Here is a 15,696-nt window from a genome sequence, read left to right on the forward strand (position 1 = left end):
ACCTAAGAGGCACTCCTGAGTTTGGAATTCTGTTCCATAAGCAAACAGAGAACAGAGTTCAACTGGTTGCTTATTCTGATTTGGATTGGAGTGGAGATCCACAAGAAAGGAAGAGCACCATGGGCTATGTGTTCTTCCTAGCTGGTTCACCAACATCCTGGTGCTCTAAGAAGCAAGAGGTAGTGGCATTATCTACATGTGAGGCAGAGTATATTGCAGCATGCCATGCTGCGTGTCAAGCTCTATGGATGACCTCCTTACTTGATGAATTGGGAGTTGATTTTGATGGTAAGGTAGAGATGTTGGTTGACAACAAATCAGCTATCAATTTGGCTAAGAATCCTGTATGACATGGACGCAGTAAGCATATAGAAAGGAAATACCATTTCCTTAGAAATCAAGTTGAGAAAGGCAATATACAATTGAAGCATTGTGGGACAGCTTTACAAATTGCAGATATTATGACCAAATCATTGAAGATAGATAGGTTCAAAGAGTTAAGGAAGATGTTAAGTGTAGTTTGCTTGTAGTTGTTTTGAATTAAGGGAGAGTATTAGAATTTTGTAATTCAATAGGCTATTTTTAGATGGTTGTTATAGTTGGTTATGGTAGTTAAATGCATTAGAGTGTAGTGTGAGGTGTATGCAATTCATTTTCTTCCAACAGGGGTCATATCTCTGTCTTGCCCTATTCTCATTCCACGTATTTTTTATAGATTGTTAAAATAAATGTTAAAGTAAGTTTCATACCAACATCATTTGATTTTGTGTATGGATGTTCTGCAACACATCCTTTTTTCCTTACTATGAGATTAAAAGGTTGACCCAACAAGATTGGCCGGTTACTTGGATTGGTGGTACCATGGTAAGCCCATATAACAAGGCCCAACACCAAAACACATGCGAGAAGTGCTTAATAATATTACCCAATACCATTAGTGATCACTATTTGGGCTAAAACCAAAATGTTTTAGGATGCTTGATATTCAATTAGAGTTTTAGTAAACAATGTGTCCATGCTAGTCCACATGGGATTAAATAATCAACGATCAATTCTTCTGGTTGTTTAATGTAAAGGACAACATTGGATAAGTTAAGTGCATTGGACAAAGTTTGTCCCTTGATTTAATGGCAGCAAAAAAAAAAAAAAGACTTTTACATGCTATATATGAAGAAGTTTCTGTCCAGTACTAAACCCAAAAAGTATTGCCCCTTGTTTCTTAGTAAAACAAATGCACCCATCTAATAGCAAGGAACATCCAGCGATTCAGTACTTCCTTTTAATTGAGGTTCTAGTTTCCTTTTATCAAGTTTTTGAACAATGTTTGTAAACTTTCTTAGGCTAAGTTGAGCAATGCCATTAAGTATATTTTTGAGAATTGAGAATTAAATTCAAGCCTAATTACAATTGAACAAAATTTATGTCACGATTATATATGTTATCAAATGGAATTTCCTTTTGAGAGACTACAGTGAAGGCAAGGAATAGAAGACTATATATGGACAATGATATGTTGTCCCTAAGTATGTTCCCAAACTTTCGAACAAATCAAAATAAAGCAAAAATAGAAAAAGTCATGAATATTTACTTTTTTAACTAACATAATATATTTTAATTGATTCGGTGATAGAATGGAGATGTGCTTACGACCAAATAGTGATAGAGACTAAACCAACATCATCATGACCAATCAACTATCCATTTCTTTCGCAAATTATGCTTTCATGGCATTAGGTATTTGTTTTTCTGATAAAATGTTAGTATATTACTAGCATGGAATAAAATAAAAGCTACTTAAGCCAGTACAATTGCCAGTTCCTAATTTAATATATTATTCCATCACCTTTTATACTCTTCTATTATACGTTTCATGAGCTTTACTTTCAGACATTCACTCCATTAGTGTCCTTTATTCTTTAATCAAAAGTGGTGGGGATGGCTTTGTTGTCACGCATGGAAGAGTCAATTTAGGTTACATTTCAACCCTTCTATTTATTCTCCTTCACAAAGATCCATATCTTCTGTCACTTCACTATTACGATTTAGGACATTAAGATGCTGCTAACATTAGCACCTTATTTTGTCAAGACCCTTGTGCTCTTTTTTATGTTAAGTTTTGGATGATCTAAGACTAGTGAAATGATGCAATTTTGACCTTGACTTAGCTTTACAAGATGTTATTTATTTTTATGTTATGCCTGTTTTTTTAAGAATCTAGATATTGTTATATAGAATATCGCTGAGCCAAAATTAAACAAGAGAAATTGTTTATTATGAATTGTATTTCCCAATAGAGACTTTATTTAAGCTTTGTAGGGGAAACTTCATTGAATTGAAATGATATTTTACTAATAAGATGCCTTACTAAATTTTTCAGGATGAGAAAAAATGTTAAATATTTGATTTCCGAAAGAAACACTTGTTACAAGGAAGAACCATACATCATACAAGAGATTAGTTTCTTACGCTAAACGGATATCTAGGTATTACAAAAAAAAAAATGATTCTCTTTAACTTCACTTCTAGTGCAAGATTTATAGTTGCGGCCACTGCATACTTCAAAATATTCTATACATTTTTTTAATTGATAGGTCACAATTTGGATAATAACAGAATAGGATAGAACATTCAATGTATAAGTCTTTAGCATTAGTTTATAGCTTGCTTCTTTGTCGTTCCCTACATGCAAAGCCACATGAAGGACCTTAGCAGAAAAATGTTACTTTGCATAGCAGATTTATTTGTCATAGTCAACCAGGAAGAAACAAAAGCAACCCTCGATTCACTGTTACAATGATTTGACAACATAATTTCCAGAGATTTACAAAACCTTGAAAACAAAACAGTCTCTAACCTGTTAGTAGAAAACAAAAATAAGAAATATACCCAAACCATATCAAGCTTGTAATGAAAGCCAAGTCTAGATCTCCACAAGAAAAAAGAATATATATATTCATAGTAGAGAAACCTATGTATTATATTATGTGATATAGTTTCTTCATGGACATCTAACATTCCTTCCAGGACCTCCATAATAAAAGTAAGTTCCCCAAACATTGTTTGTCCGAGCCATTATATCATAGCAATTAGAATGATCAGCCAATTGATGAATATTTGATAGAGGAAGCAAGTTATTGTCCCAATCAATAACTTGCAAGTTTCTAAAATATGCTGCTTTTCCAAATCCTTCTTCTGCAAAATGACCACTTCCCATTTGAGTCCCAGTGTGGTAACCCCTTGAACGAGAATTCACAATTTCTCCTCCAAATTGAACCATGCCTGCATGGTTTCTCAAGTGACTAAACAGGAATGCTGGCCAGTACCCAACTAGTAGTCCTGACCCAAATTCCAGCCACCAATGTCCATGCTTTGGGTCCTACATGGATAGAATTTGAGCATAATATTAGTCGTAGAATTGGTCCAACCGAAAATCTGGTCGCGATTGTATTTAAGAATCAATTGAAGCAAAAAAAGATTGCATGTTTTGACATAGAGTCTAAGGTAGCTTTTCGTGACACGTGTCATACAAGTTTAAAACATTACACATGAGTTTATTCTGTGTTTGGTGTATATTATTGAAAGAATATAACATGAAAAAGACTAAAATATATAACATTTTGGTTCCACTAAGGGTGATATCAAAGAAAATGGGACATTTTATTCCATCATGTTCTATCGGTGTACAAAATGCTACCTAAGCCTTTAACCTTCACTAATGTGTTTGCATGGTAACAAACACTCACAGCTTTTCCTTCTAGGTTAATTAATGTCTTATTATAGATGCTTGTTACATTATTAACAACATTATTGGAAGAAAGTATAGATGATGAAAAAACCACAGCAGGACAAGTTATGCTTTTAGTTTATTAGGCTCGAGAAGCCAGTTGAAGCAAAACCAGAATAATAAAAACCACAAAGTGTGGAATGAAGTATTGCTTTAATAAAGAAAAGGGAAAGGCTTAGATAAAAGGAGACCCCACAAGGACAATCATAAAACTAAGAAAGCAAGGGAATCTTCCATTTGAATAACAATAAAATGCAGAAAAAATAAAAATAAAAAGTAAATGAATTATTTTTTTTATTGCTTCACTCAGACACAATTTTCTTAATTCCTAATTGGATTATACCTGTTTAACTATTTTTGTCAAAGGATGGAAGTAGTTAAACATAGAAAAATAAGGGATTAAAAAGCTAGAAAGTCCAAAATCCAAATCATTAAGCCTTGTGTGTTAAGTAAAGGACCCTATTTTTTCCTTAATTGGTGTTGAGATGAAAGCTAAAAAAAGTACTCACCTTCCAAACCATTACACCAATATCAAATTGTCTGTTATTATAACCGGATCTTGGGGAGATTGCAGCCCCTATTGCTATCTTGTTGTTAGTTTGGATAAATCCTGAACATAATAGGTTGTAGCACCCAGTTGCTTGATATGCATCTGTCTGTTAAATAGCAACATAAAATATGATTAAAAAAAGATGACTTAGAAAAAAGAAGCTCACAATTTGTGTCTCTTATTGTGACAAATATGGTAATTGATAAAAAATTATTAAGCTATTGGATATGAAATATATTATACTTTAAACTTAGTTTATTTTATCAATCACATTCTTTTGGCACATGGAGTTACACAATTTACAGGAAAGATGATGTCACAATACTTACCGTCCAATAAGTGAAGAACCTAGGATAGTTGTCACCATATAGCTCAGGGCTTACCTGAATTTAGATATTCTTATTAGCCACAAGCTCAATGTACTGATGAATTCTTTAACATCTTCATTATTAGTATTTACTAACAAAATTGGATGAAAATGAAGCATGAACAAAGGAAAATTGGCAAACTAGGATAATTTTTTAACAAGTATGAACATGCCTGCCATCCTGCTTCTATAGTATTCAGATCATTGCCAAATGATCCAGCAATAACCCATATCTGTGACAAGCTGAACTCGTTTGGATCGGTTACAACGGGTGTCCACACGTTTATGCTTGCTTTGGCTCCATAGTATTGATCTCCATTCACAAAAACAACTGCATGCTGCAATAGAATGAATGTCAAAATTGTCCATAAAATATATCTAGGAAAATGATTTTGTCTATGGTGCATTTTGAGTCACCTAATCTAAGTAATGATTTTGATGATACTTTTTGGTGCAAATAGGAGGCAAACTTTTACAAGTGGTGCCCCTTCAATGTCTGTACTTTGTTGTTTTGGAACTCATGTTGAACTATTGATGGACAAGGAAAAGAAGGGTTGTTCTTTTCTCTCTGGCATGGAAAAGGAGGAAACTAAAGGAGCCAATTTGATGAAACTGGAAACTTAAAGCTAAAAAGTTAAAGCAGATATTTCCCTTTCAAATTTATGCACTTATAAGAAATGGAAACAATATCAGGAAAAAAGTGATCTAATTAGAAAGCAATGCTCAATTTTTTTAGCATCCAATTAACAAAGCACAATTGAAAATTGAAAGAAAAGCATTAATGACTAACCTCATGACCTGTGCCTGATGAGTCTCTCCTTACACTTCTTGGTTTTCTCCCAAATCTCATGAAAGAACTTGCTCTTAGTAAATCTTCCTTTGTTGTTCTTCTGATTGGAACTGTTCCTTCAGGGCATTCTTCACCAGAATCAGCCCAAAGCTGAAAGCTCTCTACTACAGTTTCTTCATCGGTGTATCCCTTTGGCCTTTCTGGTGGATCCTGTAAACCTTAAGCCTCTTATCCTCTCAAATAAAATTCAATCACTAAAATAAAACCTTTGGTCTTTTGTTCAGAATAAAAAATCATAGCTAGCAACATTGGAATTCCATAACCCCAAAAATGGTTCAACAATTCAGTGGAATGTAGATATATGAAATGCAAAGAAATGAAAATACCAATGGTCTTTAAAAGCAAAACAAAAAATTACCAATGGTTTTTGGCCTTTAAGTTGAGGATGGTCAAAAGCTGGTTGCTGATGAGATAAAACACAATCTATCAAATCTCCATCTGGACTCTGAAACAGAAGAACAAAACATATATCACTGAATCACAAGAAGATAAAAAAAACAGTCACTGCCACAGCTTCAAAAGTAGATGAAAATGCCTTAATTGTCTTGATAGCAGGCTTGTTAATCTTCTTCAAATGAGCTCTTATTCTTGTCAACCTTTTGAACTCAACACCTGCTTTAAGAGTCTGGTTTGCAATAGGTTGAGATAATACTGAGGTAACTGAAATAACTAACAGCAATAAAACAACAAAAGCAGGTAGAATAATAGGTAGAGTAGTTTTAGAAGTGAATGCAGCCAATTTTGGAGAATGATTTTGGTAGCTTGTTTGTATGCATTTGTGTTGTCTTGTTGTGTGTTGAGCTGCAAAAAATGGCTCATTCTTATGTTTTGTCCAAGAAACTGAATATCCCTTCATGTCCTTACAAAACACAAGAACTAAGAAGAACCCTCTAAGTTTGTTTGGCTGCCTTCACAGTTTTCAAATTATAAACCACTTAGTGGTCCTGACTAGAGAGAGGGTGAGAGAGATTGCATTGCTCTTAATTTTATGTTCCATCACCATCATAACTCTAGCACCAACACATAAAATATAATATTTATTTTTGCCACCAAATTTTAGGTGAGTTAACTTGGATAGTATTATATTCTGTATAAATGTATCAGATTATGTAGTGTGCTTAAGTATCAAATTCAGTGGGATAAATATTGAACTTTATAAAATAGACCATTTGACCCAGACCCTGTATTGGTGGGGGTGCATTTTGCAAGTTTTACTTTTTACCTCTCAAAGCCTCAAAGAGTTGAGTTGAATGAAAGTGGAAAAATCAAACAGAAGAATAATTAACAAAAAGACATGTGTTGCATTGTGGATTCTTCTTGTTTCATTCATATGCCCTGTTGAAATCATTGTTACATTCTACTAAGGTTGACATGGTTAACCAAGGTTTTGTGATAGGAATCTTTCAACATTTTTTGCTAGTTAATTATTTTGTAAATTAATAGGAATTGATATTACATGATATTTTTTGTTTGAATTTAAAAAATCAAATATGTAGTTATCATTTAAACTAAACATTCTTCATCCTTAATAAAATATAGGCAAAACTCAAAAATATTAAAACAGCAAATAAAGTGACAAATTCTGACTCTAGAGGAATGATAATTGTAAAAATTCCGTTGTCACATGCCTATTAGGAACTCTTAAATAGAACATTGAATAACACATTAGAGTATTAGACCCATCATGCACTTCTAAAATGTTTCAGAATAGTTCACATTACAATTTATGGTGACAGGTTTTGTGAAATATCATTTTCCAAGACTTTAAAGAGTTAGGTAAAACCAGCTTCCAATTTTGTTTAACTTGTTAATCAATCAAACCATTTCAACTCAATGTTGATAACACCCTTCACTCTATACTTGTCTTTAGCTCTTTACCTACACTTAAATTCAACTCTCATAAAACTTTGTTGCTCTTCACATTGTTGTATATCTATATCTATTGTGTTACCATTTATGTGCTGTGATCCTGTTCCTTCTCAAAAACCCATAGAGTGTTGTCCCCGCTATCTCCCATGGTGATATCTGCTTTTACTTTCCTCTGCTACTGTTATTAATTGCAAGTGATATGGTCTAAAAGGAAATGACATTATGATTATGAAGCTACCTCCACTGTAAGATGCACCAAACATACACCAAAATGAGTTTAATGGGCCATGCCTAATAATTGTTTCCCATTGCCAACATGCCATCATGAATGATGATACTAGGAAGGAAACAAAAATCAAAACTTCTTATTAGTCTTAACTCCTTTTTTACTATACATAGTTGGATAAGAGGAAAGCAAGTGACACACTTTGTATGCACTACTTTTCATTTTTTCTATATTAATTATATCACATCTGACATTATTTTAAGGATGAGTTTAAGAGGATAAGATATATGCCTCAAATTATGTTTTAGACCACTAATATTAAAGCAAAAATAATAATAAAATATTTAATTTTTTTAATTGATATTACATTTTTTCATTTGTACGATATATGGTTTGGGACACAGTTTTTTACAATATATGATTGTCCTTATTTTAGATTCTCAAACTGATGAGATTTATTCAACTTAATTCTAGATTTAGTTTAAGTCTCATAGTTACATTAAATATCAGAAGAGAGAACTCTTTCAAGTTTTAACCATAATAGTTTTATTTGGCTGGTACAAGATTGTTTATTGTAATTTGTAATATAATTTAATAATAGTATACAATATGAGATGAGGTCCAATAAAAAAATAATTTTTTTTTGCAAATTATATATCACTAGCATCTCTCATGTTACTTAGTTTAAATTACTTGGTGATTGAAAACATAATAAGGCATGGGAATGAGTATGATGACCTAATAATGTTCTTTAAGTTGCTGTAATTATCCTATGCTAGGCCAAGCATGCATCTCTAGTTGCTTGGTTTAAATTATTTGGGTGATTGAAAACATAATATGGCATGGGTATGAGTGTTATGACCTGATAATAATATCCATTAAACTTTGCTTTTTACTCTCTTTGCTCTAGCATACCAAAGGGTGAATGTTATTTCTAAGCACCTTTATAGTGAATAATAACTGTTCATTCTTTTAAATATATATTGGATATTTGAGTATTTAGATATAAAACATAAAGATGAATAAAGTTTCATTTGCCCATTACTATGTATTGTTATACAAGTATAGTCTTGGTAAGTAGTTAGTTAAGTATTGTACATCATAAATTGATATTTTGAGTGTATTGATTAAAGACTAGAAATGACTTAATCAGCATTCCAATTTCAATCATGAAAAGGAATACGATGTCCATTAAAAGTTTATATCTCTTATCCCAGATCAATCAGTGTTTATTAATAAGTCAAAAATGACACCTCATTTTAATTTTATTTTATTAAAATAATATATTAATTCTACATATTTTAATAAAATGGGATGAGACAGAAATAAAGACACCAAGTTGGGATAGATGATACCCGTCCACATCAGGATGGGCTAATCACACGTTTAGGTTGAAATTGGTGGATACAAGAATTAATACTACATTAATGCTCACATTATTTGATGGAGAAATTAGCATAGTGGCATAACAGGCTAGTGTCATTAAATGTTGGAAAATGAGAAAGGGTAATTTGGTAAAGACAATATATTAATGTTTTTTAATCAACAATTATCTCTAACGGTAAAAGTAACAATTAATGCTAAGGCCATGAGCAAAAAACTATTTATTAATGTTTTTTGAAATTTTAAACAGACAAATAGATAGGAAAACAAATCTTCAATGCAACAAATAATAGGAAACGAGGGATTGAGAATGTTAAATTCAATGGCCCAAAATTGTAGACATTAGTGGACCTTAAGCTACTGAAAGAAAATCAAAATTTTAATATAAAAATACTATGTATGAAATGTATAAAATAATCTGTACATCATGTATTATATTCTAAGTTCATAAACTGCTATATATTTTACTTTATGAAATATTATTATTAGGTTATATTAATTTTAAAACATTAAATAGCTGAACGGTTCCACTTGTTTTTTATTTATCTTTTGTTGTTACTTTGCGCTAATATATTACTTTCTAATTTTATGCTTTTGTAATATCACGATAATAATTATAAAATTTCTAAATATTCTTTTACTTTTTTCCATCAATATATTACTACTATTTTTATCTAAAATTTTGACAGAACTATGCATGATTAATTATAATTTTAGAACAAATTATTTTAGTTACTAGCGGATGATTCCGTACTTTTTAGTTTTTACCCAGGATCTGCCAAATATCTTACATATAGTCTCATCCGAGTCTTAATTCATTTTTCTGCTATACTAGTATAATACGAGTAAATACTCTTGCTACGCAAATAGTTCAATTATTATTTTTAATTAAATGAAAAATGCTGAAGACAAAATTATAATCGTATAATACAATGTACATTTTATTCTATTAATGGTAAAACATGATTTTAATTGTAATGTTACTTTTTTGTCTTTGAAATTGTATTCTCACGCCTATAACTGTGGGATTAACTCTCGGGTTAGGCCAAAAATTGTATAAAACTCTTTGTAAAGTGATAGCTTCAAAATTTGAAATTTTAACCTTCTAAACAAAACATTATTGGGGGAGGTAACCCATTTACACTACATTAAACTGTTATCAGTAATTAGTAATTATAGTAATGATATATCCTCGTACTATATTTTCCTACTAATATCCCACGTATAAGAAAATGACATATACTACTTATAAATCAATCATTTATAAACAAATATATATCACTTTTATGTTAGTAAAAATATTAGTGGGGAATTTAGTATAAGAATATATCATTTTCATAATATTATATCAAAACTAAATTAGTTTGCTTTTCTATACTGATATTCTTTTCTTTATAAAGAAAAAGAAAATAATCATCGAAAGTGTTAAAAGATAAGAATGATATTGGCATGCCTGTAAGGGCAGCATGTTACCATTTGAAAGTTTTGATCTATTAAATAATTACCATGCATGTAGCATATAATTAATTATGCAAATGGGATTTAGAAAGATATATTCCTACATAGCATAGCAATCTAGTAAAATTGTCTTGGGTTGTGAGTTGTGAAGCACAAAAAGTATGGGCCCATGCACCACCAATTCTCTTTTTAGGCTTGTGACAGAGCAATGGTGATGCTTCCCACTAACAGTCCCTCACCATTTCTTTCTAATCTTTATTTCTCTCTTCTATTCTTTTCACAAACCACCCACTCATTCTCTCACCAAACTTGTGCACAAAAATACTTTAGAAGCGGGACTAGTGACCATGAATATTGGTCCACATTGAGTCACTCAGTATCAAACCTACAATTGGAAGAGATTTATGAATTAAATTATTTTATGTGAAACCAAATGTTACCCTTTCAAAAAGTGGGTCTTAGTAAACACATTCTCCCAAGACCATGACAATATTAAAATTTGAGTTAATTAGCTAATTACATTCCAAGAAGTGTGATTTTATGGCATCAACTATAAAGAAATAGCTAGCTGGAGAGTGCTAAAGCTGCCATAGCTGAGCATGCTTTTAAAAGGAATCAGCATCTCCTGACAAATTTAAAATACACATAATTAGAAATCAGAAGTCAATAAGCACAAGGAATCATCAGCATAAAGGAGAACACATAATTTAAGTACTTTGTATTTGTTTGATGTATTAATAAGAATTTCTATGTGCACTGATTCATATATGTCGATTGAGCAAGTTTTCGTTGCTATTAGTATTTTGCAGAAGTATAATTGTATAAGTAATAATTTGAAGTTCAAGTTCCAAAATTTAAACCAAAATGGTAATATGTATGTGAAATTAGAGGTGTGAACTTGGGGATAAAGATCTTCTGTTTTATTGGTGTCTCAGACCAATCAAAATATATCATTTAATTAAAAAAAAAATACATAAACTAATATTTTATATTATTTAGTTAATTCTATTGGATTAGGATATATAGATAAAATATTTTTGGAACAGAATATCTATCTTTGTCAAGTGGAGGTAAGAGAGGGATCTATTAACAAAATTAAAGTTTTTGCATGTCATATTAAGTTTTAATTATTGATTGACGTACTCAAAAACTTCTATATTATTGTTGATTTTCATGGATGCTATAAGCTAGAACATAAGCTTCTGGTCACTACCAAAAAAGATGTTGAAGCATGCAGGAAATTATAGGAAAGGAATGAGTATAGCCTCTTAAAAGGGTCTTACAGAGTATCACCCTTACATGTAAGCCACTAAGTCCTTAGTGGATTAAAGTCTTAAAGATGATGATGGATTGGTGGCTCATCGGGTCTATGTGTGGAAGCCATGTGAAGTTGTGTGCATATAATGTTTACTGTTTTCGTTGTGAAGACAAAATAAAAAAGATAAAAAATTCTACGACCCTTTCTAAATGACACCAGAATATGAACTTTTTAGGGTAAATAGAATTTAGACAATATTGTTATAGAGGCCTGTAGGCAAAAAGAATCAATGGTTAGAGGTTTAGCTTTCACGGGTTAATTTAATTGTTAGGATTTATTGTTTATTATATTCTATTGCGTGGATGTTAATAAAGGCTGTGGGTTTGTGATTATTTTTAGTTTATTAATTAAGCCTTTAAAATAAAAATAATTAATTGGCCCATGCAGGTCTCGAACCTGCGACCTTCGCGTTATTAGCACGACGCTCTAACCAACTGAGCTAATGGGCCAATGATATTTTAATTATAATTGTAATCTATTATTTTATAATACAATGTTAAAGGAAACTTAATATCATAAATTCATAATTATTGAGAGGGAAGAAGAGAAAGAAAAAAGAACGAAAAACAATGAAGAAGAACACAGTGGTCAACGCCCTATGCTTATTATCATGTACGGTGATGGTAATGGTTTGCAATGGAAGGAGCGATGCAGAATCCCCACAGTATACAATATTGCACACTGAATCTGAATTCGAGATCAGACTCTACCGCGATTCTCTCTGGATTTCTGCTCTTGCTCAAGACATCTCTTTCGAGAAAGCCACCTGGAATGGCTTCCATAGGTACTACTCTTAATGTTTTTACTTATTAACTTTCTTATCCATAGTTACCTTGTAGACTACGTGATTCATTTGGGTACGCAGTTCGTTGTCCTTAAATGGTAGGGTAAATGAGAGAATTATGTAATTACGGCTTAACATTTATTTGTAATAAATAATTTGGTTATATTCAGGTTGTTTCAGTACACAGAAGGTGCCAACTTGAATTTCTCTCGAATTCCACTGACAATACCCGTGTTGACAAGCTTGGTTCTCGGAGCTGGTCCCCTTCAATCCCAAGCCTATTATGTAAGCTTGTACTTGCCTCTCAAGTTCCAAGCCAACCCACCACTCCCACTTCCGGAACTCAACATCAAGCCTTATGAATTCGTCAGCCATTGTGTCGCGGTCCGAAAGTTCTCTGGAAAAGCCAAGGATGGCAGGATTGTAAAAGAGGCACAAAAGCTTGCCACAAGCCTCAGCAGGTCTCCGTGGGGTGATTCTGATTCACGTTCATCGCAACGTGGTTACGCAATTGCGCAGTACAATACTCCACTTCGGATTTTTAATCGCAGAAATGAGGTTTGGGTGGATGTTCATGCTCCTGACTTGGGCTGTAAGTCAGTTGGTGTTACATCATTTTGATTGATGTTCAATGAGGATGGATACCAACAATTTGCTTTGCTACTAGTGCTTCATTTGCATAGACTTAATTGTTCTCTCTGCTCATCTGTTTATATTATCAAATTATGTATATCATGAAAGTTTGACCTGTGTGTATAATAAAGAAATCAATCTCACTTGAAAATATCATCTGCTTTTAGTTGAGAAGTTTGTGTTGTTATCATGTAATGCGTGCTTGTGATCTATAGTGCCTTTCACTAAACAGAAATTGTATAAGGAGCATTGGGGAAACTAATGTGTTGCTTTCATTTTGACAGTTTGATGTTTTATTATTACTATCGCAAGCGGTTGACTCAACTGCTCAAGTACTATTTGTTGATGCTCCTTTTGTATTTAAGCCGATTTGGCAGCGAGTCAAGCCCTTGTTAAAATCATTTACTTCTCTGGTAAGCATTGCCCATATTAAATGTGCATTTGTTAGTGAAGGAAAAGAACTGACGACCCACATTCTGAAGCGGGACAAATATCATTATGATTAATCTCAGCACTGTTTTGGTATTAGATATTGAAGTATGTGCTGCACTGCTGTCCGATCTTCATTTTCACAATTCCTCCCCCGGCGCCCTTGTTTTCCCTTTACATGTAAGATTTTGCTCTGCAGACATGGTCAGGAAGGAATATTTTACAGAGGAAGCATTGCCATCCAACTTCAGAGATGGGATAATTCTTTAGTAAAGAATAGTTTTTTTGACCAACATGTGGATATGAGAGCAGCAGCACACCAATTATTTAGTGGAAGATAGTCTTTATTTTCAAGAGAGAGTGGGCCTTGGCACAATGGTAATATTGCTTACCTTGTAATCTAGAGGTCATGAGTTCAAACCCTGAAAATAGTCTCTTTACTTACAAAGGTAAGTCTGTGTATATCTATCCTCCCAAACTCCACTAGGTAGGAGCCTCGTGCACTGGGCCACATTTTTTATTGTCTTTATTTTCAAAGAACTAATGAGAATTCTTAGAAGGATTTTAGAAGAAACATGTTGTTGTAGGTATCTCATTCCCTTATGCATATCATGTAGGAATCCGAGAGGAAACTTTGTTGGAGACTGAATAATTATGTTGGTCAGTTTAAGTTGTGCACAGCTCCTGTTAAGAGAGCCATTATTGAAGAAACAAGTTTATCTTCCCTTAAAACAGGTATTGTTTCTTACCAATACCTTTTGTAGTGGTGGTGCAAATTTATGTATCTGCTTACTCCATGAAAAGAATCATTTTCACTGTATTGTTTAAAATGCATATACTTCTTTTATCATTCGGGTGCTTTTGTCATTTTTACACTATGGTTGAATTTAATTATAGTGCACAAATGATTTTTGAATGGACAAGTGAGACCAATGCAACCCATAGTGTCCAGGAAACATTACCTGAACCAAATACTATTTCTAAATCAGTAATACACAAACCATTCTCAATCAATGATGCCATATAAGCCAGATGGAAACAAATTTCTCTGGCCTAATTTGGATTGTCTGAAATACAAATAAAGTCTGTGCATAAATTTGAACATATTTGCTTGCATGACTCCCAAACCATTGTTAAGTTGGTTTTTGGCCTTAAATTTTGTTGGGTATTCCAAGTGTGAATTAAGAAGTAGCAAAAATGAATGAGTTAAAAAGCATATAAGTGGATGGACCCATAGACCTAATGTCTTAAAGTTTTGGGTCAAAATGTGGTCAAACCCACTTCTATGCTTTTTTCACTTAGCCCTTGGAGGAATGTTATAATTCATGGATGAAGATCTCCCAACAAATTTAGATTTTTATAAACAAAAAGAGACTAGATAAAGAGTGAAAAAGCTTATTTGGGTGTGCAATACTGCTAAATTAAGTATATCAGTTCCTACAAGTTGGATGATGAAACAAAATAAGTTTCTTGGAGACATCATAAAAACAAAACCCACCACAATCCTGTCACCTCTCAGCATTCTTTCGGGAGTAAGAATCCTCTCTTCTACATGAGAAGCAAATACTATACAAACAAAGGAAAAAACAAAATGTTACGACAATTTTATCCTTTTATTCACAATAAAATCATATTTTTGTCATTGAAATCAAAAGGAGAAACAAAAATTCCCCTATCCAATACTAGAGAGGACCCTTGTTCTTCTTTTTGGTTGTGGCCTGTAGGGTAATGGGGTTTGGCTTGAGAAAGCAGCCCCTACCATACAGAAAAAAGTGGACTACATGCTAATCATCAAATTTATACAGTTTCACATTGTAAACATTTTGATGTTAAAACTTTAGTATCAAATTTTCATAGATGAGATGGTATGGGACAGAGTTTTCTTAATGATTATTTTCTTTTCCAATTAGACTTTTCTATGTAGTTTTGGTTAGGGAAAGGGGTAAGAGTTTGGGCAGACCAATGTATCTATATATAGCCACCAAATGATTATAATATCAGAAAGCGAAGTAGCTTAGCAGTTCTAGCTAATGGTTGGAAATGAC

At 32.6% G+C, this 15,696-nt stretch overlaps 2 protein-coding genes and 1 non-coding gene across 3 annotated transcripts; 1 reads left to right on the forward strand and 2 right to left on the reverse strand.

Moving 5' to 3' along the window:
- LOC109362833 lies at positions 2,832 to 6,579 on the reverse strand. The gene is made up of 7 exons (XM_019608868.1): positions 6,087 to 6,579; positions 5,910 to 5,996; positions 5,492 to 5,701; positions 4,875 to 5,039; positions 4,664 to 4,717; positions 4,294 to 4,440; positions 2,832 to 3,376 (listed from the first exon to the last, which is right to left on the reverse strand). The coding sequence occupies exons 1-7, from the start codon at positions 6,405 to 6,407 to the stop codon at positions 2,999 to 3,001; spliced, it is 1,362 nt and encodes a 453-aa protein (XP_019464413.1). The 5' UTR covers positions 6,408 to 6,579; the 3' UTR covers positions 2,832 to 2,998.
- Positions 12,181 to 12,254, reverse strand: TRNAI-AAU. Its single transcript has one exon. It is a non-coding gene; the product is annotated as a tRNA-Ile (tRNA).
- LOC109361598 (heme-binding protein 2-like) lies at positions 12,333 to 13,393 on the forward strand. Its single transcript, XM_019607099.1, has 2 exons — positions 12,333 to 12,589; positions 12,760 to 13,393. Exons 1-2 carry the CDS (start codon positions 12,375 to 12,377, stop codon positions 13,208 to 13,210), a joined length of 666 nt encoding a protein of 221 aa, XP_019462644.1. The 5' UTR covers positions 12,333 to 12,374; the 3' UTR covers positions 13,211 to 13,393.

The sequence above is a fragment of the Lupinus angustifolius genome, chromosome LG12 (genome assembly GCF_001865875.1).
Source record: "Lupinus angustifolius cultivar Tanjil chromosome LG12, LupAngTanjil_v1.0, whole genome shotgun sequence".
Classification (NCBI taxonomy): Eukaryota; Viridiplantae; Streptophyta; class Magnoliopsida; order Fabales; family Fabaceae; genus Lupinus; species Lupinus angustifolius.

Coding starts and splice junctions, on each gene's coding strand:
- LOC109362833 (XM_019608868.1), bottom strand. CDS start 6,407: ATGAAGGGATATTCAGTTTCTTGGACAAAACATAAGAATGAGCCATTT. Junction 5,702..5,909: donor TTAAAGGCCAAAAACCATTG/GTAATTTTTTGT, acceptor TAAGGTTTACAG/GATCCACCAGAAAGGCCAAA. Junction 3,377..4,293: donor TTGGTGTAATGGTTTGGAAG/GTGAGTACTTTT, acceptor CTATCCATGTAG/GACCCAAAGCATGGACATTG.
- LOC109361598 (XM_019607099.1), top strand. CDS start 12,375: ATGAAGAAGAACACAGTGGTCAACGCCCTATGCTTATTATCATGTACG. Junction 12,590..12,759: donor ACCTGGAATGGCTTCCATAG/GTACTACTCTTA, acceptor GGTTATATTCAG/GTTGTTTCAGTACACAGAAG.